Source organism: Photinus pyralis, unplaced genomic scaffold (genome assembly GCF_008802855.1).
Source record: "Photinus pyralis isolate 1611_PpyrPB1 unplaced genomic scaffold, Ppyr1.3 Ppyr1.4_LG9, whole genome shotgun sequence".
In the NCBI taxonomy this organism is placed as follows: Eukaryota; Metazoa; Arthropoda; class Insecta; order Coleoptera; family Lampyridae; genus Photinus; species Photinus pyralis.
The window spans coordinates 8,227,925-8,253,182 of NW_022170878.1; the positions used below are offsets into that span (position 1 = coordinate 8,227,925).

Sequence of the window (25,258 nt, forward strand, 5' to 3'; positions counted from 1 at the left end):
TTGTTTTCCGTTTGTCAATTGGGGTTGTGTTAAGCATTGTTGGAATATGCTTAAAGGCAAAAAAGTGGAAAAAAATTTGATTCGGCTCAAAAAAACACCAACATATTGCTAATCTCTTTTTTAGACAATGTTATGGGTATAGGTTGGTAAAAATGCATATATAGCATAAATACCGCCAAAAATGTCCTATTTTACGTTTATGTCTTCAGTTCTGGGGTGTTACCTATAGGTATATTCGAGACAATTGGTTTTTTTGTACTTTCATTTTGTTTATCTTTGTTAGAGAAAGCTCTCTTTTTATAAAATTGTTCCACATATTTACTATGGCGCATGCGCAGTATGACATGTGTAACCACAGTTTATTTTATGCCAATCTTTTTCACCGTACGCTCTGTTCACACCTAAAACGAATAATCGAACGCACCTCGATTATGTGTATTCCATTGGATGCTTCCAATTCTTCAAACATAACCCCACAAATCACGATTTGTGCATAATCCTTCGCTTCGAGTTCTTTAGGTTTTTCAGTTTCTTCAGACACATTGGCCGTTTGTCACAAGTAAATTGCATTAAATAAACATTGTTACACAAAGAAAAAAATGGACACCATGCAAAATTATAAGATGCAGCCCAAAATGTACAAATTTTAATTAAGGGTAAACAATAATTATATGAATTCGAAACCACTGTTAATTTCTTTGATTATAGCTGAAGGGTGTCCAACCTGAAGACCAATGCATCAACCCCGAGCGGAGAACAATTGCATGTAAGTGAATCACAATTTTTAAATCAAGTGTCATTGTAAAAGGCGCTTGTCATTTGTTCCGTAACCCCAACTGTCACATTTGAGATCTTTATGCCTCAAAATGTGGCGTTTAAATAGCGATTTATTATTTGCCACATAATCGCAGCGGTCACATTTAAAATCCTTCGAAACTTTATGCGTTAAAACTTGCTGTCTTAAAAGTTTTTTGTTATTCGTCGCTTTCAAATCTGTGGGCACCTTGTACCTTACGATATGTGACTTGAACAGCGACTTATTATTCGTCGAATAATCGCAGTGGTCACATTTCAAATGTTCAGAAATGATGTGGGTTACGAGATGCTGCTTAAAATAGTATTTATTATTCGTTGCGTAATCACAAGTGACACATTTAAAATCTTTGGGAATTTTGTGTTAAGCCATGCAAATTGAATAGGTATTTATTATTAGTTGCGTAATCACAACTGGCACATTTCAAATCTTTTGACAATTTGCGTGTTAAAAGGTGTCGCTCTAAAAGTTGTTTCGTATAAGTTACATAAATGCAATGGTCACATTGTGCTTTAGAAGATGCAGTTTTAAATGATTTTTATTATGAGTTGTATAATCACAAGAGTCACATTTCAAATCTTTCGAAACTTTGTACTTTAAAAGATGCTGTCGTAGCTAAATTGTTGAATAATTACAAGTGTCACATTGAAAATCCTTTAGGCCTTTCGAACTAGTATTCCAGCTCAGTAGTTCCACTGTCCTGAGCGCAATTTATGTCTTTACCCTTGATTGTCGTCGAAACTTCGTTGCCAATGAAAATATGTGTTTCAAGGGACCAAGTGATTTTCTCTTCTTGTTTGGGTTCAACTTAAACAAGTATTTCGACAGACATTACTGTAAATAATCAAGAAAACCCATATATATCTTATATATATGAGAAAACCTCAATTTTTTTGTTTTTTAGGTTAATTAGGTACAATGTTGCCGAGTCGTATGTTAATAGGTGCGTTTTGCTCTAAAGGTGCGTTCATAGCTTTCCCTTACGTTTCCATTTGTCCGTTAACCAATCGGAAGATAGTAACTTTTTAAATCGTACGACGTACGACGGAAAAGTTGGTTGAAGTTGTACATTTTAGTTGCCGTTGGTTCGTTTTTAACAAGAATAAGGGTTCGTTACGTTGTTGACTTTTAACAGCAAATTTAACAGTGTTCGCATAATCGAACGCACCTAATAGAATCGAAAACAATGTAAGATATTGCAATAATTCATTTACGGAAAAACTGTCTCGAAAAGTGCCCATTTCATTTTATATGTTGATTGTTATTGTTGATAGAGTCACGTTTAGACCTAACTGCGAGTGTTTGTAAATGTGACTAGCGGCAACAGTGGAAACTTTCTAACCTAAAAATTTAATGGACCGATTTTTGTTTGTAAATGCCTTTTTGTGAACTTCGAGACGATCAATTTTAAATAAACGAACTTGTTCCCATTCCAAATTAGTTTAACAACATCCCTAGTTTATTAGGGGCGAAGATAATTTAAGGTTAAAAAGGTGCGGACACGTGCGTTTCTGTTTACAAAATGTAAGTACGGCGTGGTCGCAAACACAGGCCGCAGTTTTATAATTTTAGATGTCGTTTCGCGGTAATCGCGGCGGAGGAGGCGGCCGAGGCTTCGGCGGTCGCGGACGCGGCGGTCGAGGCGGCGGACGTAACAGTTTCGGCGGCGGCGGCGGCAGAAATTTCGACCAGGGACCGCCGGAGCGCGTTATACCACTCGGCTACTACGACTATCCGTGTCAGGACGAGCTGATCTGCAAGGTGGAAATAGAGGACGTGCCGTTTTTCAACGCGCCGATTTACCTCGAGAATAAGGAGCAGATCGGGAAAATCGATGAGATATTCGGCAATCCGAGGGACTACTCGGTTACAGTGAGACTGAGCGAGAATATGAAGGCGTCGAGCTTTAAGAAGAACCAAAAATTGTACATCGATCCCGCGAAGTTGTTGCCGTTGCAGCGGTTTCTGCCGAAACCGCCGGGAACGGTGCAGAAGCGCGGGGGTAGAGGCGGCGGGCGAGGTCGTGGCGGAGGTGATAGGGGAAGAGGCGGGGGGCGAGGTGGATTTGGGGGAAGGGGGGGTGGAGGATTCGGTGGCAGGGGTGGAGGGCGTGGTTTTGGTGGGGGTGGAGGGCGAGGCTTCGGAGGAGGCGGTGGTGGACGTGGTTTCGGAGGTGGAGGCAGAGGAGGTGGACGTGGATTTGGCGGAGGTGGAGGTGGTTTCAGGCAAAGTGGCGGTTACTAAGAATATTTTATCAATTATACATTTAGTTCCCTATTTTTATTATTTGTACGTACGAGTTGTGCTATTAATGTAATAGTGATTTTGTATGTGTAGTACATGTTACGTTGTACAGAATTTTTATAAATAATTTTAAGTACTAATTTTTTTAAGTTTTGTGTCACCGGAACAGTCGGAATCGGCCGCAACTAAGGGGTCCGGCCTTGCCTCTGGTCAAGGTCAGTGGGACGATCTCTGAAGCCTCAGTCTTACGTTATAATTAAATGGGACGCTCGATTTAATGTAGAAAGAAAAAATTAAATGGTATGAATGCAAAATAAATTTATGGAAAGAATAAAAAAATAATACGGAATACTTACAAATGAAGCAAAAGGTCTTCCTGACTTAATTCTTGAGCAAGAATAGAAAAATCTGACATGAAAACTTTATCTGGGTCGCACTTTGGGTTCAATTAAACAGACAGTTTAGACGACAAAGACAAATTTATTTCACGAAACATTAAAAACAAAATTATACAAGAACGTGGGGCTTTTAGAGCCCGCTTTTTTACAAATACCCCGCACGCAGACGTTCGACAGACAAATACAAACACTTCTTGGTAACCCTGATCTTCAGAATCTACTTATACAGAGTGTGGTCTTTTCGCTCTTCAAATTTAAGTCCGTCGACGCGTTTCTTTCATGCGCCGCTGGCGTTTCAGTTCGGTATGCCTTCCCAAAGGAAGAAGAAAAGCGGAAAAATCATTTAACTATGGAATTTCCAGAGAGAACGGCATGACGCCAACGTACCATTTGACGTACTTCCAATCGAAAGCATTGGCCGAGCCCATCCGTTTCCTCTTCAGTTATGGCAACATTGAATTTGAAGACATCCGCATCGAGAAATCGAACTGGCCGGAAATCAAACCGAGCCTGCCGTTTGGACAAGCTCCCGTTTTGGAATTCAACGGAATTCGAGCCTACCAGAGCATCGCGATTACACGATACGTCGCGAAGCAAGTCAAACTCGCGGGAGCTAACGACGTCGAAGATCTCGAAATCGACGCCGTTGTCGACACGGTTAATGACCTACGCATTAGTGAGTAGCCGTACGTGTACCACAGAAACTTGGCCCCTTTTTTTTTTTGTAGAAATCTCGGAGTTTTGCTACGAGATGGACTCGGTCGCCAAAGAAAGACGTAGACAGTCGCTTTTCGACGAAGTTCTCCCTTACTACCTGGAACGTTTCGAGACTATCGTCGAGAATAACAACGGGCATCTCGCAACGGGAAAGGTACGAACTAAAGTCACTAAATATAGAAAGTACCGCAATTCATTGGGCTCGTGTGTTAGAGAGAGAACGCATGATTTTTGCCCAAAAATGGCGGAAGTTACCAGATTCTATTAACTTTAATGTTAGGGATTGTTCCTTTTTAAGTTGGCAGCAAATTTGCCCAAAATGGCGGATGATTGCGGTACTTTCCATATCTAGTGACTTTAGTACGAACCATAGGATTGGCGCAATTGTTTGCCGATCTCATTCCTTTCAGTTAACCTGGGCCGACATACACTTCGTTGGGATTCTCGATTACCTAAGCTTCATGACGGGGAAGACCATCATAGCGGGTTATCCCGGCCTTCAAAACTTGGAGAAGACGATCCTGAATCTTCCAGGTATCAAGGAATGGGTTGCCAAACGTCCTGTTACTCGCGCGTAAGGTTTTTGATACATTAAATCACTAACGTTTGGGCGTTTTATTACTTTTTGGATCTTTGACCGATCACGTATTATAACCTGGAGAGCAGGAACAATGAAAATTGCTCTACTATAATTATATCAAAGGTAACAGTAGATTGAGGCGGTAGCTCGCTTGGGAGTTTTTCGAATTGCATCCCCAAAAGCGATCCAGTTTTCAATTTTAGTTCTTGGAGGCAGCCTTTTTTTGTAACAGATAAAGACACAGGCAAAAAAAAACAAGAAGGGAGAAGGGTAGTGAATAGGCGCGGTACAAAAATATTGCGATAGCAATGTCTAACGTTTGACACTAATCAAGTATCTCAAATACTAAAACCATGATTAACACTCAATGAGAATCAATTATTCAATTTACGTTAATTAAACAAAAGTAAAATTTTGACTCGCCAACGAATAGTCCGTTCAAAAGGGATATAAACGTGACGTTAACTGAATGAATCTTTGGAGTGTCAAAAAAATAACGTCGACATCTGAAGATATTCTTGCCAAAAATCCCCATAGTTATGGGTGCAATGTCGGTAAATGTAAATAGTAATTTATTGCAACAGTTTTATACACCAAGAACCAAGAAAGAAACAAATGTTGAACTATTAACAAACTATTGCCCTGGGACTTTAAAAGTCAGTGGCGGGGCGCTCCTCGATCCACTTCTTAATGGAAGCTATAGCGAGCACGTTATTTTCCACGATCTTTAAATTGGGACAATCTTCCGTCAGGCTTTTACCCAGCATATAGCCCATATAATCCAAAAGACCCACGAAGTATATGTCCACCCAAGTCAGCTTTCCAAGTGCAAGGTGCCCGCCGTTCTTGCCCGCGATCTTGTCGAGACGGTTCAAGTAGAATGGAACCGTTTCCTTATCCAGCGTCGCCTTGCGGCTTTCCTTTATTTCGGAATTCGTCTCGTAGTGGTATTGGGCGATTTCTTTCGGAAAAACGAGTTGAATTAGCTCGACGTTTAGAATACTCACTGATTCGAAGATCGTTAATAGTATCGGCCAGTGCGTCAATTTCCAGATCTTCTAAGTCATTCGCGCCGGTCAGATTGGCGTGTTTGCCCAAGAAGCGGCAAATCGCCAAGCTTTGGTTCATCTGCAGCCCGTTGACCTCCAAGACGGGGACTTGGCCGAACGGCATACCTACAATTCGCATTTAAACTCGGCGAGTTGCGGATGACGTTTACTTTCTTTGTGACCGTCCCATTCGCTTCGCGGAATGCGAATGTCGTCGAATTGAATCTCGCAGTAATGGAGAAGGAAACGGATTGGTTCCGCCAGAGCCTTGAAGGGGAAGTAGGTGAGCTTCCACTTGTGATGCAAGTCGCCGGTTTCGTCTGCAATTTGAAGGGTTGGCGCGGATGCGTACACCGGGTCGGTTTTTACCGGAATTGGCGAGGATGTTGATGGATTTGTGACTTCTTTTTAAGTCGCAAGCTTCGCAACTGCCACAATTATCGCACATATTTTTCGAAGTTTGTAAAACGTCTACAATTTGTGTTTTTTTTTGTTTTACAAAGGTATAACGATCCATGGTACAGATAAGACAAGTTATGCCTATAACCACAGATTGCTAACCTTATGTATTTTTTGGAAAACCAATTTAGGTATACTTAAAGGCGCCCTCTATTGTGGAGCAGTATAAACATGTATCGTTTAAAACTGTAATATGACGCTTATGGATTTATGCGTTAGATGTCGCTGAAACAAAATTAAAGCGCTAAAGTTTGCACAATTCGAATTAGAGAAATTTTGGTGCAGTCGATTTTTTGTAAAAAAAAAAGAAGGTTGTACACTGCCTTTTTTTGAGCCCCGAAAAAAAATTGTCTCAGATCGATCCGGAAAAAAATTTTTCTTATAGAATGTGGCCTGTAGAATCCATAATTTCAAACAGTTCCAAGATTGGGCTACTAGTTCAACAGTTACAGCCCTTTGAATTTTTTTTTCGAAATTGGTTTCTAGTCTATAACTTTTGATTGAGAAGTCTAATCGAAAAAGTACGAATTGTTTTGGATTCTACGCATCAAAATTAATAAGAAAAAGTGTTTCCCCAGAAATTTTGGTGCAGTCGATTTTTGGTAAAAAAGGAAGGTTACACTGCCTTTTTTTGAGCCCCGAAAAAAAAAATTGTCTCAGATCGATCCGGGAAAAAAATTTTCTTATAGAATGTGGCCTGTAGAATCCATAATTTCAAACAGTTCCAAGATTGGGCTACTAGTTCAAGAGTTACAGCCCTTTGAATTTTTTTTTCGAAATTGGTTTCTAGTCTATAACTTTTGATTGAGAAGTCTAATCGAAAAAGTACGAATTGTTTTGGATTTTACGCACCAAAATTAATAAGAAAAAGTGTTTTCCCGAGAAATTTGGGTGCAGTCGATTTTTGGTAAAAAAGGAAGGTAATAACTGCCTTTTTTTGAGCCCCGAAAAAAAAAATTGTCTCAGATCGATCCGGAAAAAAAATTTTCTTATAGAATGTGGCCTGTAGAATCCATACATCCAAACATTACACCAAAAACGTAAACAATTACAAAACGTAGTCTCCCTTTACTGCACGCTTTCTTCTAATCAACATCAAATCGGCGTCTGTGAACGTCTTACGCAAAATACACAGTCGACTCTACCCCATATTACGAAATTTATTCAATTTGATTATTTAGAATTAATCGTTACATTGTTTACTAGGAGAGGTTTAATTATCTGGCCAGCAGAAATTCTTTTAATTCAGTTTAGTAATTAGGTTTTTGTATTTTCCAAGTGCCTGTAGGAATTGGTTTGATTTTTATGTTTACTCATAATAAATGTACCTATTCTGTTTGAGATAATCTTTTGTAATTTTAATAACATTTATCATTATTTTACAAAGGCCGTTAATAAACGTAAATCGTCCAATAATGACACGTTTTTAAGTTTCAAGTTTTTTTTAAATCTTCAACTTCAACTGTTTTAGAGAGAGAGGAAAAACTTTATTATAATTACTAATCGACTTTGGATTTCTGACGAAACATTCGTATAATAATAATAATAATTTTAATAAATAAAATAAAACTAAAAATTAAAACTAAAACGACTGCAATAAAGAATCCCAAAATATCCAACAGCAGGTACTGATACAGAGGCAAATCAATTGCGGGGCTCCTCAAACTCTTCGCGCCCTTATGCCTTAACACGTACTCCGTCCACCACACCGCACGCTCCAATCCCGTCATGGGCTGATCCAAGGCGACACTCACCAATTCGATTACCCGACTTCGATATCTAAAAACCGTTTCTGTACCCGAGCATATGACAAAGATGGTGTCACCTCGGATTCGTAATAACCTCCAAAATGGCCTTGATGAACTCCTCCTTTTCCAAGTCGGCGTGGTTTAGGGATAACCCGAATCCCTTTCCCACCATTAAGTCGACGTTGCTGTACTGGTCGGCGTAAAACGGCAGACCCAGCATCGGAACGTGGTTGTAAACGGCCTCCTCCATCGACTGAAGGCCCCCTTGTGTTACGAAAAGCTTGATATTGGGATGCCCTGCAATGGAAAACGATCAGGCGCATGGCATTAACGTATGGAACTTACGGAGGATGTCCTGTTGAGGAAACCACTTAGAAATGTAGACGTTCGGAGGCCGACCGGGCAGATCTTCGTTCTCAAACTTCCACAACACCCTGTAGGGAAGCTCGGCGAATGCCGCCAGAAGTGTGTTACGCAGTTGTAGGTCGATATCCGCGCTTTTCACGTTCGAGCCCAAACTGAAGTAGACGAAGCCTTCGGTGGCATTGTCCAGGTAACTCTGCAGCGCCTACAAAACAAGCAGTGGAGAGCGAAACCTCCGAGGAGGAACGTCTTACGCTGGGAAGCGGTCTTGGCGCTTTCAGATGTGTTCCGCCTCCTATCCGCACGACTGCCGGCAAAATCGGACGAATATTATGAAATATCGGATCAACATTAACAAAGAGCATACTAACTTTAATCGCAATGTCGCCCAACGGCGGGTAGCCGTCGCCGAAGTGCTTTCTCACTTGCGACTCTAGCTTCGGGTAGGAATACATGCGAACGTATAGTCGAGTGTACGTCTGGAATAGGAGGCTCAAAACCCGCTGCCGGAAGTTCAACGAACCGCCGAAAGGAAGGCTAAAATCGGGATTGAGGACCGGATGCGAGGGGTTGCCCACGGCGTCGTATATGTTCGAGTGGGCATCCAGAGATGTCATGCCGATAAAAGGACAAGCGAAACGTTCCGAGAACGTGGTTAAACTCGGATATGGGTACTCGAGCATTAGCAGGTCGAAGTGTTCCGTTTTGTTGGTGATTAACGCCTTCACTTCAGGATGGGCGAGCTGGTGGTCGACGATATCGTCCACCATCTCGACGTATCGATCGATAAACTTCAAAAGGCTGTCTGGTGCCGTTCTAATCATGTGAGTGAAGTTGTGCTTCACGTTCCAAAGATCGTAGGCAAATCCCAAATCTATCTCCTTCAAGTTGGGTAAAGAGGAGTTGTTCATCGGATCAGTCGTAAGAACTGTCAGATCGTGACCTCGCAGGGCGAGTTCGGTCCAAATCGGTTGAAATACGACTTGATGGCTGTAGGACGGTGTCGGTACGATGCCTAGAATACGTGCACCATTATGCTGCTTTATTTGCACACACAGTAATAGTAGGAAACGTGCAAAACTGTTGTAACCCATTGCGAAACTGCGGATGACAGACACTTTATGTCCACAAGAAGCTAATTACAAGGTAAAGTGAACAATAAACAATAATACTGCAATTAATTCTGTATACATAATTAAAAAATTACTTCTGGGTTAAATAATATTAAAAGTTAGGTTATGTTGATTTTACATGCAAGAGTTGCATTCAGTTAGTCCAGGTCCACTCGCATCTCGAATCCAACGTGACTTCTAGTCCCTGCTACGGGTAACCCTCTTGTTTGAGACGAGTCTCTTAAGGCCCGTTTCATTTAGAAATAGGGAAAAACAGTACACAAAAATCCCTCTATTCTTATAAATTATTAAAATAAAAGCCTATACAAATTATATTTTTCGTTACCCTGTACATAAAAAGTAGTTCAAAATTATCCACAATAGTTCAAAAAGTCTATGAACATAACCTATAAAATTGTATTGAATGTCAATGATCAACAAATTAATCCCAAAAAAAGGGAGTAATTTAGGTTTAGCACTGCTGGGGGGCAATCCAGAGCACAGAAGCTTTCTCTGGGAACGGTTCAAACTTAACCAGTTTAACTGATTTCTGTCAGTGTGCCTTTAGCATACAGGCTAGTTTCGTTAATCTCGCGAATTCTGTGCCATGCGTAGTGAAACTTCTCGTGGTAATATTTTACTACCCCACGATTAACGATGAAGTTAAAAGTTTCATAATTCACAGTGACGCCGCCCACTGACCAATTTACCGAGCCAATGTAAAGGTAACCGTCTTCGTCTGTATAATCCTTGACCATGTACTTGTGGTGGAAAATGGTGGATATGTCAGGATCGGGTGCAACGTAGTATAAAACTTCGATCCCTGAAAGAGTACCAAGTATTTTCAGTGTTTAAACAGAAATTTTACCGGAACGTTCTAAATGTCGAAGGTCCTTGTTGTTGTTATAGTTATAGTCGACGATTATTCGAACTTTCACGTTTCGCCTAGATGCGGCCAGCAGTTCATCGAGTATCGATTTGATCTGAATGAACATTATGGCAATATCCAGTGATCTTTCCGCGGTGCGGATGAAGTATAAGATCGGTTCGAACTGCGTGTTTATGTTAAACCCCTTACTCTTCTCCGCCCTGTCTTCAGTTGGCCACCCGCTCAATACACCGGCCGAATACACCCCCATGCAGATATGCCGTTGAAGGTAGAGTGAATGTTTCTTTAGTTCCTCACGAATTTTCTTCCATTCTTTGTAGACTTTGGTCCAGCTGTACAGGGGTAAGCTGAAGATTGCACAGTAAATAGCGCACTTTAGGATCATATTGGGAAGTTTCGCAAGGAATAATTGGTAAATGCAAAATACAATAAATTATGTTTTAAACACAAACCGTGGCTCACGTACCATACACGGTGTCACGGTCGGCATCTGCGCGTAGTAAACACACAGTTTTCTAACCTACAATAACAAAAACTGGGAAGCTTTGTTTTGTTGTTAAAAACACAATTAATTTAAAATTAAGTTCGACAAACTATGGGATCTCGTGCAATTTAATTTTAGATATTCAATTCACATCCTTCCATAAAGGCATCTTCCGATTAAAAAGATGGTCGATTGCGAAGACGATCAAGATATGAAGGATGAGGCAGAAGAGACGGATAGCGTGAATCTTACCGGATTTTTATTCGGAAACATTGACGAAACGGGCCAGCTTGAAAGCGATGTGTTCGATTCGATTGAGCAGAAGCAGTTGGCCTCGCTAGGACGGTAGGACACTATTTTAGACACTCTTGTTCTACAGTGTACTGTTGCAGGCTCGGCTTAAGTAGCTTTTTAAAGGAGATGATAAACGAGGATGACATTGAGGAAGAAAACACCGATACCAAGCCGCAGGATGTGCAAAGTACGTATTAGTCGAGTCAGTTGACTAGGACTTTTAACGTGAAATTTCTGTCGTAGCTATGGACAAATTGCCGTCTGCCGTCGATTTTTTTGACATAAACGAGCTGGCGGAAGACGAAGTTCCAATCGTTCGTGTAAGCGGTGCGTTTTCGCCCTTTAATCTTTTAACATTTCAGAAACTGGAACTCGACGAGGATTACGATACTGCGCCGAAACCGTTCACTGATTCGAGGCTGATGCCGCCGCCTCCTCCGCAAGCGGCGGGCGACACGGAACCGAAACGTAAACTCGACACACCGCTGGCCGCAATGCTGCCCTCCAAGTACCAAAACATCGACGTCACCGAGCTGTTTCCCGACTTTCGGCACGGCAAGGTCTTGAGATTCTCGCGACTCTTCGGTCCGGGGAAACCGTCCAGTTTGCCGCAGATTTGGCGTAACGTCAAGAAGAAACGTCGCAAGCATAAGCGCTCGGGTAATCAGCACGATTCCGACTCGCAGTCGGACGAGGAGAAGCCGAAGTTTACCGGTTGGCATTTTAATTACGCCGATACGCCGCCGCCCGACCGGTGGCAGAGCGACGACGAGGTTCGATTTTTCGTTTGTCCTCGCGGTGTCGATCTCTGACGCTGAGTTTTAGGAGAAATTCTTAAAACCGATCGAGGCGGGCAGCAAGGATTCCAAAAAGGAGATGGCGGCGAAAGACGATACGGGACCGAAGGTCGCCGACTGGCGTTTCGGGCCCGCGCAGGTCTGGTACGACATGCTCGACGTTCCCGAAACTGGCGATAATTTCGACTACGGATTTAAGTTGAAAGAGAAGGTAGGGTGCGGACATAACCTCGCCTTTTTCATTTGTTATTGTGCATGCAATGGTGTTATTTTCTATTGGTAGTTGAGAGAACACCCGATTGGTAGAAATCAGCATGGAAACAATTGTGGTAAAATCAACCAATCCGGTTAAACCAATAAATATATACAGTATGTCTCTAAATAAAAAAAGGTTAACTCAGTTTTTTTTAGAAAAGTTGGAAAAAATCGGTGTTCTTTGATCGCTTGTAAAAATTTTTCTATTGGACTGATTTTGTTTGTTCATCTTTTGATCACCGCAGAATTTTGTTTTCTTTAATTCACTAAATAAGTGTTATTCATTAAATATGGACCGTTTTCGAGGTTTAAGCGAAAAACTGAAAAAAGCCCAAACATTTTGAGGTTTTTTGGCTGCCAAAAGTTGTGCCGGGAAAAAAATGGTGTGCAGTTTCCGAATGCATGTTATTTGGAGCCAAATGGGCCATTTAAAACCATAAAATCCTTTACGCCACCTTTTACAGGTCAAAATTATCTGCATACTGACTATGACAAAATTAGAATAATTAGAAGAATAGTTGCGCATAGGTTTATTAAAGCATTCAACAAATTAGTATTTTCGGAATGCTCTATAAACTTTTAGTACATTTTTTTTTATTAAAAAAAGTATTATGTTTGCGTTTTGTACGATTTTCTGCCCGGATTCACTTCCGCGGTATTGAACTCATTTTAGGTACTAATTGTGCTGGATTTTTTGCACAGTCTTCCATAAATAAGAAAGTTGGCACTGCGCATGCGCAAAACGAAATTTTGAAACTGGCGTTAAATTTGGTTTTATTCCAAGTGGCTATGTATCAAATTTTATTTAAATGCCCAATGGTTATATTTCTTCCAAACATCCTAATCGCCCTTTGTAGCTACTTTCCTTTGACAATTCACTCTTAAGATATAAGGAATTATAACCGATCACGACAAGGGATCGAGGAGGAAGACTATGGTTAGTATAAATTAATTCCTTTCATTGAGACCTTTCATTAGAGTACCATAAAGGATAAAACTAGTTCCAACCCCCTCCCCCCCGTAGTTTGATAAGAGGACAGAAAGAAGGGCAGTAGTTTGTAGAAAAGTGTTCCTTTAGAATACAAGGAGAGATCAAATTAACTTTTAACCCCCCCCCCCATTTTCTAAAGTTTAACTTGGCACCATTAAAGACATGCGTATGCAAAATCTGAGACCAATTGGTTGCCGTTTTACTTTCAAAAACAGCATCCCGGGAAATAATTCGTGGGGGGCCCCCCTTTTAGACAGCGAAATTTGATGGCCGTCTGGTACACCTTCAAAATATAGGTTATCTACTGCAAAAAATTCCAGGACTCTGTTAAATAAAAGCAGGATGGTCGGAATGGCGATGGTCTGTTTTTGATGCGTTCCGGCGGTCTTAATAAGCAAGGACTTTGATCTGTTGATATTTCGACTTCATCTCCAGAATAGGTACATTTTTTTCAACCAGCATTGTCCCTCTAAAAGTATTGTGAGATTTCCACGAGGGGAAAATCACTGTAAGATTAACGCAGCGATAACGAACTCTTATCGCGCTGACCGGAGATAAACTTACGAAACAAAACACGCAATTAAGTCCAATTAGCTCAACTGTAGTTCAACTAATATGATCGAATATCTTTAAAAATTGTAATTTCCATCATACAGGGTGACCCATCATTATTATAGGTGGCGAAGGCAGATTTCCCGTTTTTATATCCTCGACCAAGACGAGTAGTGCCCTTTAGGACTCGCCGTATACACTTCGAGAAGGGTTCAGCCATCCACTGGTGGTGACATGGGAATTAAGTCAAGATCAAATGTAGCTCTGACCTCTCTCTTTAATAAGGGGTTGTGGAATCCCCGCTCCTAAAAAAAAAGGTCAAGGGTGAGCGACCTTTGATCGGTAGCTTGATCTACTTTCCAGGGCCTGAGCAATCTTTGCCCTTGACCTACCAAGGTCACTGGCAGAGAAGAGCGAAGGGCGAGTGCTCTTGATCTTCACCTTGACCTGCTTTCCAAGATCACGTGACAGATGATCTTTGAAGTTCACTTCACCTTAAGCTACTTTCCAAGGTCACCGCCAGATGGCGAGCGACCTTGAACTGGTCCTGTTTGTATACCTCGTACGAATTCATCTACTTTGGGGGGGGGGGGGTACCAAAAGGACTTTTGAGGACTAAAATCATTAAAGACCGTTTGAATTTATTGATCCAAAAACTAATAAAAAACTCACGGTCTCTGAACGGTTTCAGACTTAATACTTGTTTTAGATTATCGAGCCGGAAGAGCCGCTAGAGGGCGAACCGTTTCCCGACGACGCCTTTTTAATGGTATCGCAATTGCATTGGGAAGACGACGTCGTATGGGACGGCAATGATATAAAGCACAAGGTTTGTGCGAAATTTTTTTGTGTACTCGCAGAATGTCGCTTTTGTTGTTAAATAGCTTCCTAGGTTAATTGTAGTAATGACCCGTAGGTATTACAGAAATTAAATTCTAAAACAAACGCAGCAGGCTGGGTGCCGAGCAGCGGTAACAGAACTGCGCAGGCGTTCAGTCAGCCCGGCAAGGGCGGTACAATGCACGGAAGCAACATACGCCTACCGATACCGGCGCCTCCGCTACCCGGCGCCAAGAACGCCAAGGGCCAACTGTAAGTCTCTCCGCCCCTCGGCCTCGTTCATTTCCCACGCTCGGCTTTCAGCATGCTGCCCAATCAAAAGCAGCGAGAGCAGGAGAACGACGACACGTGGTACTCGATTTTTCCGGTGGAGAACGAAGATTTGGTTTACGGAAGGTGGGAGGACGACGTCATCTGGGACGCCGAAAACATGATTCAGATTCCGAAGCCGTCGATTCTCACGCTCGACCCCAACGACGAGAACATCATTTTGGGAATACCCGACGATATCGATCCGTCGAAGCAGATCGCGGGACAGGCGACCCCCGTCAAGGTTAAGATACCGCACCCGCACGTGAAAAAATCGAAGATCTTGCTGGGCAAGGCGGGGGTAATCAACGTATTGCAAGAGGACACGCCTCCGCCTCCGCCGAAGTCGCCCGATCGCGACCCGTTCAACATCTCGAACGATATGTGAGTTGAATCCGCCAACGAGTGACTTAATCTCACCCGTCATTTCGTAGCTATTACATGCCTCGCTCCTCGGAGACGTATCTGAGGTTGAAGGTGGGCGGGGGCAATTTGATTCAGCATTCGACGCCTGTGGTCGAATTGCGCACGCCCTTCGTGCAGACGCACATGGGCCCGATGCGTTTGCGCAACTTCCATCGTCCTCCGCTGAAACGGTTCTCCCACGGCCCGCTATCGACGCCAGGGCCTCACTCCGTCTTACCCCTAATCAAGCACATTAAGAAAAAGGCGCGGGTATGCACCTTATCCCATTGGTTCACTATTTCTATCTCTCTTTCTAGCAAAGAGAAGCGGAGAGGATGGCGTCAGGAGGGGGCGACGTGTTCTTCATGCGCACTCCCGAGGATTTGACTGGCAGAGACGGCGATCTTGTACTAATCGAGTTCTGCGAGGAACATCCTCCGCTCATGAATCAGGTATCGCACCCACTCTTGCGTTAACAGTCTAACTGTCCAATTTCAAGGTGGGGATGTGCTCGAAACTGAAAAACTATTACAAACGAAAGGCGGGCAAGGATCAGGGACCTCCCATGTACAGGTACGGCGAGGTCGCGTACGCGCATACCTCGCCGTTTTTGGGCATTCTGCATCCCGGCCAGTCGATACAGGCCGTCGAGAACAACATGTACCGTGCCCCGATCTACGAGCACAAAATCCTGTCGACCGATTTCGTCATCATCCGTACCCGGCAGCAATATTACATTCGGGAAATTGACGCGCTTTTCGTCGCCGGACAGCAGTGTCCTCTTTACGAGGTTCCGGGACCGAACTCGAAGAGGGCCAACAATTTTGTTAGAGACTTCTTACAGGTAGGTAAAGGAATTCTTCCTATTGGCCATGGAAAAATATATGTTACGTTCTTCTGGTAGCTAGAGAAAGTCGAGAGTAGCTCTAGGGTCTTTATTCATTACAATGGAGAAAATAGTTTTCAGCAACATCGCAGAATTTTATATAAATCTATCGCGAACAGTATGACATAAAAATTCGGGAGTCATGAAAAATAATCACATTTGGCATTTAGGTATGTAAAATACATTCAACAAGTATATTACGCCCCCAGATAAAACAAATAAAAACCCCAACTCATCGCACAAGCCGATAACAATAATCATACTTGAACCTTCAATCTTTGCAACTTTTTCTCTTTAACTCGAGCGAAATCCATTTAGTCTGTCTACTTCCCCACATGCATCAAATTATTCACCGATTTACTGCCACACAAATCCAGCAAAAATTCAGCAATCCTACTCTCCCAGCATGCGTTTTTGAAGATATCTTCGCGAATCAAAGCAATGGAAGTAGAGAAAAATCCCAATGTCAAGACACTTGTTCTGTGCCCAATTGTCGAGCAAGCCGAAGCCCAGTTCGACACAAAGCCAGCAAACATTCAGCAATCCTACTCTCCCACCATGCGTTTTTGAAGATATCTACGCGAATCAAAGGAATGGAAGTAGAGAAAAATCCCAATGTCAAGACACTTGTTCTGTGCCCAATTGTCGAGCAAGCCGAAGGCCAGTTCGACACAAGCAAACATTCAGCAATCCTACTCTCCCACCATGCGTTTTTGAAGATATCTTCGCGAATCAAAGGAATGGAAGTAGAGAAAAATCCCAATTTTAAGTCACTTACTCAGTATCCTATTGTCAAGCAGGCAGGAGGCGAGTTCGACACAAATTCAGCAAAAGTTCAGCAATCCTACTCTCCCACCAAGCGGTTTTGAAGATATCTACGCGAATCAAGGGACAGGAGTAGAGAAAAATTCAAATTCAAAGACACTTGCTTTGTCCAATTGTCGAGCAAGCGGAAGGCGAGTTCGATACAAATTCAGCAAAAATTCAGCAATCCTACTCTCCCACCATGCGTTTTTGAAGATATCTTCGCGAATCAAAGGAATGGAAGTAGAGAAAAATCCCAATTTTAAGTCACTTACTCAGTATCCTATTGTCAAGCAGGCAGGAGGCGAGTTCGACACAAATTCAGCAAAAGTTCAGCAATCCTACTCTCCCACCAAGCGGTTTTGAAGATATCTACGCGAATCAAGGGACAGGAGTAGAGAAAAATTCAAATTCAAAGACACTTGCTTTGTCCAATTGTCGAGCAAGCGGAAGGCGAGTTCGATACAAATTCAGCAAAAATTCAGCAATCCTACTCTCCCACCATGCGTTTTTGAAGATATCTTCGCGAATCAAAGGAATGGAAGTAGAGAAAAATCCCAATGTCAAGACACTTGTTCTGTGTCCAATTGTCGAGCAAGCCGAAGGCCAGTTCGACACAAAGCCAGCAAAAATTCAGCAATCTTACTCTTCCACCATGCGTTTTTGAAGATATCTACGAGAATCTAGGGAAAGGAAGTAGAGAAAAATTTCAATTTCAAGACACTTGCTCTGTGTCCAATTGTCGAGCAAGCCAAGACAAAAAATTCAGCAAAACTTCAGCAATACCACACTCCCATCATGCAGTTTTGAAGATATCTACGCAAATCAAGGAACAGGAGTAGAGAAAAATCCCAATGTCAAGACACTTGTTCTGTGTCCAATTGTCGAGCAAGCCGAAGGCCAGTTCGACACAAAGCCAGCAAAAATTCAGCAATCTTACTCTTCCACCATGCGTTTTTGAAGATATCTACGAGAATCTAGGGAAAGGAAGTAGAGAAAAATTTCAATTTCAAGACACTTGCTCTGTGTCCAATTGTCGAGCAAGCCAAGACAAAAAATTCAGCAAAACTTCAGCAATACCACACTCCCATCATGCAGTTTTGAAGATATCTACGCAAATCAAGGAACAGGAGTAGAGAAAAATCCCAATGTCAAGACACTTGTTCTGTGTCCAATTGTCGAGCAAGCCGAAGGCCAGTTCGACACAAAACCAGCAAAAATTCAGCAATCCTACTCTCCCACCATGCGTTTTTGAAGATATCTACGCGAATCAAGGGAATGGAAGTAGAGAAAAATCCCCATGTCAAGACACTTGTTCTGTGTCCAATTGTCGAGCAAGCCAAAGGCCAGTTCGACACAAAGCCAGCAAAAATTCAGCAATCCTACTCTCCCACAATGCGTTTTTGAAGATATCTTCGCGAATCAAAGGAATGGAAGTAGAGAAAAATCCCAATGTCAAGACACTTGTTCTGTGTCCAATTGTCGAGCAAGCCGAAGGCCAGTTCGACACAAAACCAGCAAAAATTCAGCAATCCTACTCTCCCACCATGCGTTTTTGAAGATATCTACGCGAATCAAGGGAATGGAAGTAGAGAAAAATCCCCATGTCAAGACACTTGTTCTGTGTCCAATTGTCGAGCAAGCCAAAGGCCAGTTCGACACAAAGCCAGCAAAAATTCAGCAATCCTACTCTCCCACAATGCGTTTTTGAAGATATCTTCGCGAATCAAAGGAATGGAAGTAGAGAAAAATCCCAATGTCAAGACACTTGTTCTGTGTCCAATTGTCGAGCAAGCCAAGACACAAATTCAGCAAAACTTCAGCAATACCACACTCCCATCATGCGGTTTTGAAGATATCTTCGCGAATCAAGGGACAGGAGTAGAGAAAAATCCCAATGTAATGACACTTGCTCTGTTTTATTAAGAACTAAAAAAAAATCACAATTGGTTTGCAAGAGGGTCGAGAAAAGAGCTTAAAGAGTCCTTCTAGGAGCTTATCTTCTTTTCTTTCTTAGAACTGAGCCTTGCAGAGATTTTGTGAGTTTTTGAAGCCTTTCAAGATTTAACAGACTTTAATAAAGTATCATGCGCATCTACTTGCTAGCCTTCGTTCTTGTGCACTTTGTTAGGTTTGCGCCCATCGCAAAATCCAGTAGCGTAACAACGTCTTTCGATTGGTTCAAATTCAAAACCGTCAGATATGTAACAAGGTGTGTATTTTGTGCAGGTATTTATATATCGGCTATTCTGGAAGAGTCGCGACAACCCGCGACGTATAAAAATGGACGATATTAAAAAAGCGTTCCCCTCGCACTCTGAGAGTAGCATAAGGAAACGGCTGAAGCTGTGCGCCGATTTTAAGCGTACCGGCATGGACTCGAACTGGTGGGTGATCAAGCCCGAGTTTCGGCTACCCACCGAGGAGGAGATCAGGGCGATGGTGTCGCCAGAGCAGTGCTGCTCGTACTTTAGCATGGTGGCGGCCGAGCAGCGACTCAAGGTGAATCGTGTTCTTTTAGCGCGCCCTCTATGATTGCTTCTAGGATGCCGGTTATGGCGAGAAATTCCTCTTCACCCCTCAGGAGGACGACGACGAAGAGATGCAGCTGAAGATGGACGACGAGGTGAAGGTGGCACCGTGGAACACCACCCGAGCGTACATTCAGGCGATGAAAGGCAAGTGCCTGCTGCAATTAACCGGTCCGGCGGATCCCACCGGCTGCGGTGAGGGGTTCAGTTACGTGCGCGTCCCGAATAAACCTACGGTAAGTGCCCCTTCTCGAGAGCTACGAAATAAATGTCCGATTTCAGCAAAGCAAAGAGGAGCAGGAGTCGCAGCCGAAGCGGACCGTTACAGGAACGGACGCGGATCTCCGCCGTTTATCCCTGAACAACGCCAAGGCGTTGCTGAGAAAATTCGGCGTGCCCGAGGAGGAGGTGCGTTCGCGTTCGCGAAACGGTCCGATTAACCTTTCGGTTGTAGATCAAAAAGTTGTCTCGGTGGGAGGTGATCGACGTCGTCCGAACGCTCTCGACTGAGAAAGCGAAGGCCGGCGAGGAGGGCATGGACAAATTTTCGCGTGGCAATCGTTTCTCCATCGCCGAACACCAGGAGCGCTATAAGGAGGAGTGCCAGCGAATTTTCGACTTGCAGAATCGCGTGCTCGCTAGCGAAGAGGTGCTAAGTACGGACGAGGGCGAAAGTTCCGACGAGGACAGCGACGAGGACATCGAGGAAATGGGCAAGAACATCGAGAACATGTTGGCGAATAAAAAGACCAGCACGCAACTCTCTCTCGAGCGGGAGGAGCAAGAGAGACAGGAGTTACGGAAGATGATCATGGAAGGCGGGGAGGGGGAGAAGAAGATGAAACCGAAGAAGAAGGAGGACGAGGAGAACCAAGACCAGTACGGGTACGCCCAGCAGGGGCGGGTCTTGAAAATCGTGCGCGCCTATCGTAATCCCGACGGCAAAGAGTATACGCGAGTTGAAATCGTGCGTAAACCGCAAGTGATCGACGCTTACGTCAAGATACGAACGACCAAAGACGAGCAGTTTATTCGGCACTTTGCGACGCTGGACGAGGCGCAGAAGGAGGAGATGAAAAGGGAGAAGAGGCGCATACAGGAGCAGCTGCGGCGAATCAAGCGCAATCAGGAGCGCGAGCGCCTTGCCGTTCTTTCGAGCGGAGGCGGAAATTCTAACTCAACGTTTGGCAGTAGCATTAACTCCGACATCGTTAAAACGACTACTTTGGAAGGTAAATATCTGGAGTGGGTGCGTGTTACAATTACACATCTCTCCTCTTTGTTCCAATCTTTATATTTTGGTTTTGTATCTTATTTAAATCTTCCACCACTATTTTATTTTCTGACCTAAACTTTACGACGGCTAAAAACGGAATCTCTCAAAAAACAACCTCCAGATTAATCCCTACCTATCTTTCCAAATTAACGAACGCCCCAAAATGGCGATTTATTAACGAAATCGGCCATTTTTATCGTATCTCGAAGTCGAACTATGGTGCAAAAAAACCGATCGTCGATTTGCAGGTCCCTCAGTGGCGCCATCCGTGTCTACTCCTTCGACGAAAGCGTCGCCGACCACTCCGAAATCGCGACGAAAGACGAAACTGAAACCGGACCTAAAGCTAAAGTGCGGCGCGTGCGGAAACGTGGGTCATATGAGGTAATAATTCGACCCGATTCGAAAGCCATCGATTTAACGATAATTACTCGTACAGAACCAATAAGGCTTGCCCGCTGTATCAAAATTCGGGATCGGCGCCGCCGGTGAACGTCGCGATGACCGAGGAGCAGGAGGAGGAGATCGAAAGGCAGTTGAACACCGACGACGAGGATCTGGTGAACGTCGACGGGACAAAGGTGAAATTATCGGGAAAGTTGTTAAAGGTAAGCGCGAATGTGACTGCCGACGATTGATTTGGTCTGTCCCTAGCACGCCGAGGAGATCAAGCGAAAGAGTTTACTGCTTAAGGTTCCGCGCGACGCGATGAACGCGAGGAAGCGAAGGCGCGCCAATTCCGACTTGCACTGCGACTATTTGAAACGTCAGAATCGTCCGGCGAACAGGAGGCGAACCGATCCGGTCGTCGTTCTGTCCACCATTTTGGAGTCGATTCTGAACGAGCTACGAGATATGCCCGACGTGCAGCCGTTTTTGTTTCCCGTTAATTCTAAGGTAAATTCTGTTAGCCACGAGAGTAGCTCTAGGGTCTTTTTTGGCAAGGAAGCTAAAAGAGCTACTGAAACCCTTTCAGGAAATGTACTCACTTACATTCTTAGTGTTTTTGCAATTTATGTTTTACAATAGGCCCTGTATGACAACATTCACACCAAGGTCTCACTGGCGTGGCATTTGTTATCATTTTTTGATTGAGAAGTCTGATCGAAAAAGTACGAATTGTTTTGGGTTCTACGCACCCAAATTAATAAGAAAAAGTGTTTTCCCGAGAAATTTTGGTACAGTCGATTTTTGGTAAAAAAGGAAGGTAATAACTGCCTTTTTTTGAGCCCCGAAAAAAAATTCTCAGATCGATCCGGAAAAAAAAATTTCTTATAGAATGTGGCCTGTAGAATCCATAATTTCAAACAGTTCCAAGATTGGGCTACTAGTTCAGAAGTTACAGCCCTTTGAATTTTTTTTCGAATTTGGTTTCTAGTCTATAACTTTTGCTTATCAAGGTCATCATGAACTAACTTGTGTTCATATTTTAATTTTGAGGTTACCGAAGGTCAACGGTCCTATTTCATTATTTATTTTGATTTTTGCAGCTAGTAATCGATTATTACAACATAATCGAGCGCCCGATGGACCTACAAACGATAAGGGAGAATCTGCGCCAGAAAAAATACCAAAGTCGCGAGGAATTTCTGGCGGACATCGATCAGATCGTCAAAAATTCGTCGCGCTACAACGGCGAGAAGAGCAGCCTAACGATCGCCGCGCAGCGAATGCTGAACAAGTGCATCGAGCGATTGGAGGAGAAGGAGGATCGGCTAATGCGATTGGAGAAGGCCATAAATCCACTTTTGGATAACGATCAGGTCGCGCTGACCTTCATTCTCGACAACGTCATCAACACCAAGCTGAAAACGATGGCGGAATCGTGGCCGTTCCTCAAGCCGGTCAACAAGAAGATGGTGAAGGACTACTACAACATCATCAAGCGGCCCATGGATTTGGAGACGATCGTTAAGAAGGTGTCGTCTCACAAGTATCACAGCCGGCACGAGTTTTTGGTCGACGTCCAGCAGATTTTGGAGAATTGCATTTTGTACAATGGGAAGGACTCGCCGTTCACTCAGAAGGCGGAGGCGATCGTGCTGGTCTGCCGAGCGACCTTGGACGAGGTAAGCGCCGATAGTCGCGTGATTGAGCCTAATCGGTTGCGTTGCAGTACGACGAGCACTTGACGCAGTTGGAAAGTAAAATCGCGGCGGCCCACGAGCGTGCGATGCAAGAGGACGATAGCGCGTGGCTGGGTGTCGACGAGGAGAATTACACTATCGCCGAACCCGATCACATGGTAGGTCTTTGGAGAGGTTTTGGAGTTTTAAACCTGTACTTCCACCACAAAGTCACTCATTTTCAACCTTATTACGTGGTTATTTTGTGACAGAATTTTCCAAAAAAAATCTTCGTCAATGACCCACCCTGTATAGCACTTTCTTAAATGATAATGTAGATCTTTATGAAACTCGTCAGGGTAAACACAGTATCGAAGTACATGGAGCTAAATGGTCATGGATAGTTTTGGGATGTCCGGACAACTTAAAAAAAATAACTAAGTCGATAGATATTACTAAAAAAACTTAAAACGGAAATCCGTAGCATTCTGGTGTTAAACCTTACTCATATAAACAAAGATAAATAAAATTTTGTATTCAACGCCAGGGAATTTTGAATATTGTTTGACATAATTTTAATATTCCTAAAGGAATCGACCACCCGTCAAAGTTATTTGCGTTATCCGAATCAACCACGAAACATCGCCGCCAGCATATTAAATGCTTGGTTAGAAATCGGCATTTTAGAAAAGATTACAAATTCAAAAAATTGCACTTTCTGAATGTAAACACAGCAGAACAATTTACAAATTACGGCTGTTATTATTTTATAATGCATGGTGTTTCATTTGTTTAATTTTCCAAGGCCTACCTAAAAGTATAGGGTGCTTTTCTTTCGCGCCATCTACAAATACCGGAAATACGTAAAAAGCAAATTTAAGATACAATTTAAGCATTTTAATTAATTAATCTCATTTTCCCAATATTTGAGGTAAGGAACAAGATTTTGAAAAACGGGTTTTATTGGCCTCTTTGGATCTTATTTGGCTACTTTTTCACAAAGAAAAAGTCATATCATTCCATTTGATTTTTTTAGGATTTTGGATCATAGTGTCAAAACTGGCCCCCTGGCGGAGGAGGATTCAACTAAATTAACTATATTTTGGTTGATTCTCATTGGCCAAGGAATGCTCTAAGTTAAAGCAGGTTATTGCAAAAACAATTGAACGCCCCACGCCATCTTTGTTTTCGAAATAACTGAGTTTTTGTTTTTACGAAAATGATAGATTTAAAAACATGAAAAAGTTGAAAAAGCAAGCAGTTTGGGGGGATTTTGGTTTGGAGTTATTCTCCTGATCCGTCTTTCGTTACATGCCCATTCTACGCTTTTCATCAACTGTATCAACGAGACATCCGTTTGCGAGAAAAATACGAGAGCGGCAAAAACGTTGTTTCCACAACAAATTAACGGCAAAAAAGCGGCAAAATACACCACCTATTGTCTCGCTAAAGTTGAAGGACATAGTTTTGGGACCGCTGTCATTTCCCACCGGTCGCCGAATGTAACTTGAAGGCCACTCTAAATTTCAGAGTTTCGCCGGTTCGCCGGACAACATCTACTTCAAGGGCAACGTCGAGGATTACGATTACGTCGACGTCGAGGGCGGCGGTCTCGGTTTCGGCGACGTCCTGAGTCCGCCGCCGAAGATCCGAAGGGGCCGCGGACGGCCGCGCAAGAAGATCGCGGCGACGCTCGAGGAGGACCTGCAGTTTTCGAGCGAGGAGGAGCTCGACGAGGTGCCGATCGGCGAGTGCGACGACAGCAAGGGGGGCATACTGATTTCGGCCGAGATGCCGGTGCCGGGCGCCGACGACGACAGTCAGCAGGCCGCCGAGGCGATGGTGCAGCTAGGTACGATGGGCTTTTATCACCAGCACGAGCAAGGCGAGTCGGTTATGTTCAAACACGAGCATAGCGAATCGGTTATGTTTAAAGGTAAAGAGTAGCTATACGTTTGTGGGGTCTAAAAGGAAGCCTTCATTTCAGAGGAAAGCTTCGACGTCGATCCCAATTACGATCCCTCTGACTTCCTCATGTCCGAATTGCCGAGACATAAGGTGGACGAAATTGCAATTCACAAGTCGAACGTGAAGGAAATGAAAATCCACGACGATTTAGCAGTTAGCGAAAGCGACGATGAAACTGGAAATGTACCGTCTATGCCCACCCAACAGTTGCCGGACGATGACGACGTCGGCGATGGTGACTTATGGTTTTAATGTAAAGGAGTGATTTTGGTATTTTATTATCGTTACTATTTGTAATATAAGGGATGTAGTTAATAAAAACTATCACTGGAACCACCTTAGTTACGACACCTAATGCCGGGACTGTTCTCGAATCTCAACTATAGACTGGCAAATCTCGCAACCAGGGCCCATAATTGCTACCTGT

At 43.3% G+C, this 25,258-nt stretch overlaps 7 protein-coding genes across 11 annotated transcripts in view; 4 read left to right on the forward strand and 3 right to left on the reverse strand.

The window, feature by feature from the left end:
• The window catches only part of LOC116180612 (sex peptide receptor-like), a 561,029-nt gene that overhangs the window by 351,538 nt on the left and 184,233 nt on the right, over positions 1 to 25,258 (forward strand). The gene's annotated exons all lie outside the window — the stretch shown is intronic.
• On the forward strand, positions 315 to 11,131 carry LOC116180621 (glutathione S-transferase-like). Its single transcript, XM_031500703.1, has 6 exons — positions 315 to 656; positions 709 to 766; positions 3,819 to 4,132; positions 4,185 to 4,327; positions 4,584 to 4,747; positions 10,996 to 11,131. Exons 2-6 carry the CDS (start codon positions 735 to 737, stop codon positions 11,018 to 11,020), a joined length of 678 nt encoding a protein of 225 aa, XP_031356563.1. The 5' UTR covers positions 315 to 656; positions 709 to 734; the 3' UTR covers positions 11,021 to 11,131.
• On the forward strand, positions 773 to 3,198 carry LOC116180622 (probable H/ACA ribonucleoprotein complex subunit 1). The gene is made up of 2 exons (XM_031500704.1): positions 773 to 2,338; positions 2,387 to 3,198. Exon 2 carries the CDS (start codon positions 2,387 to 2,389, stop codon positions 3,056 to 3,058), a length of 672 nt encoding a protein of 223 aa, XP_031356564.1. The 5' UTR covers positions 773 to 2,338; the 3' UTR covers positions 3,059 to 3,198.
• Positions 5,309 to 6,427, reverse strand: LOC116180617 (glutathione S-transferase-like). Its single transcript, XM_031500700.1, has 4 exons — positions 6,172 to 6,427; positions 5,973 to 6,122; positions 5,761 to 5,928; positions 5,309 to 5,714 (listed from the first exon to the last, which is right to left on the reverse strand). The coding sequence occupies exons 1-4, from the start codon at positions 6,317 to 6,319 to the stop codon at positions 5,404 to 5,406; spliced, it is 777 nt and encodes a 258-aa protein (XP_031356560.1). The 5' UTR covers positions 6,320 to 6,427; the 3' UTR covers positions 5,309 to 5,403.
• On the reverse strand, positions 7,746 to 9,604 carry LOC116180609 (UDP-glucuronosyltransferase 2B15-like). The gene is made up of 4 exons (XM_031500689.1): positions 8,627 to 9,604; positions 8,355 to 8,577; positions 8,087 to 8,306; positions 7,746 to 8,040 (listed from the first exon to the last, which is right to left on the reverse strand). The coding sequence occupies exons 1-4, from the start codon at positions 9,464 to 9,466 to the stop codon at positions 7,761 to 7,763; spliced, it is 1,563 nt and encodes a 520-aa protein (XP_031356549.1). The 5' UTR covers positions 9,467 to 9,604; the 3' UTR covers positions 7,746 to 7,760.
• LOC116180620 (mitochondrial cardiolipin hydrolase-like) lies at positions 9,799 to 10,853 on the reverse strand. Its single transcript, XM_031500702.1, has 2 exons — positions 10,353 to 10,853; positions 9,799 to 10,307 (listed from the first exon to the last, which is right to left on the reverse strand). Exons 1-2 carry the CDS (start codon positions 10,756 to 10,758, stop codon positions 10,024 to 10,026), a joined length of 690 nt encoding a protein of 229 aa, XP_031356562.1. The 5' UTR covers positions 10,759 to 10,853; the 3' UTR covers positions 9,799 to 10,023.
• On the forward strand, positions 11,015 to 25,164 carry LOC116180603 (transcription initiation factor TFIID subunit 1). Of its 2 annotated transcripts, none has more exons than XM_031500682.1 (21): positions 11,015 to 11,202; positions 11,250 to 11,338; positions 11,395 to 11,924; positions 11,977 to 12,159; positions 14,456 to 14,575; positions 14,663 to 14,838; positions 14,890 to 15,279; positions 15,330 to 15,570; positions 15,618 to 15,752; positions 15,800 to 16,144; positions 19,220 to 19,492; positions 19,536 to 19,757; positions 19,804 to 19,929; positions 19,976 to 20,753; positions 21,046 to 21,181; positions 21,237 to 21,405; positions 21,452 to 21,694; positions 22,288 to 22,866; positions 22,914 to 23,042; positions 24,394 to 24,799; positions 24,851 to 25,164. In XM_031500682.1, exons 1-21 carry the CDS (start codon positions 11,042 to 11,044, stop codon positions 25,081 to 25,083), a joined length of 5,664 nt encoding a protein of 1,887 aa, XP_031356542.1. In that variant the 5' UTR covers positions 11,015 to 11,041; the 3' UTR covers positions 25,084 to 25,164. The 2 variants fall into 2 exon arrangements, with proteins under 2 accessions (XP_031356542.1, XP_031356543.1); XM_031500683.1 differs by having other exon boundaries at positions 14,672 to 14,838.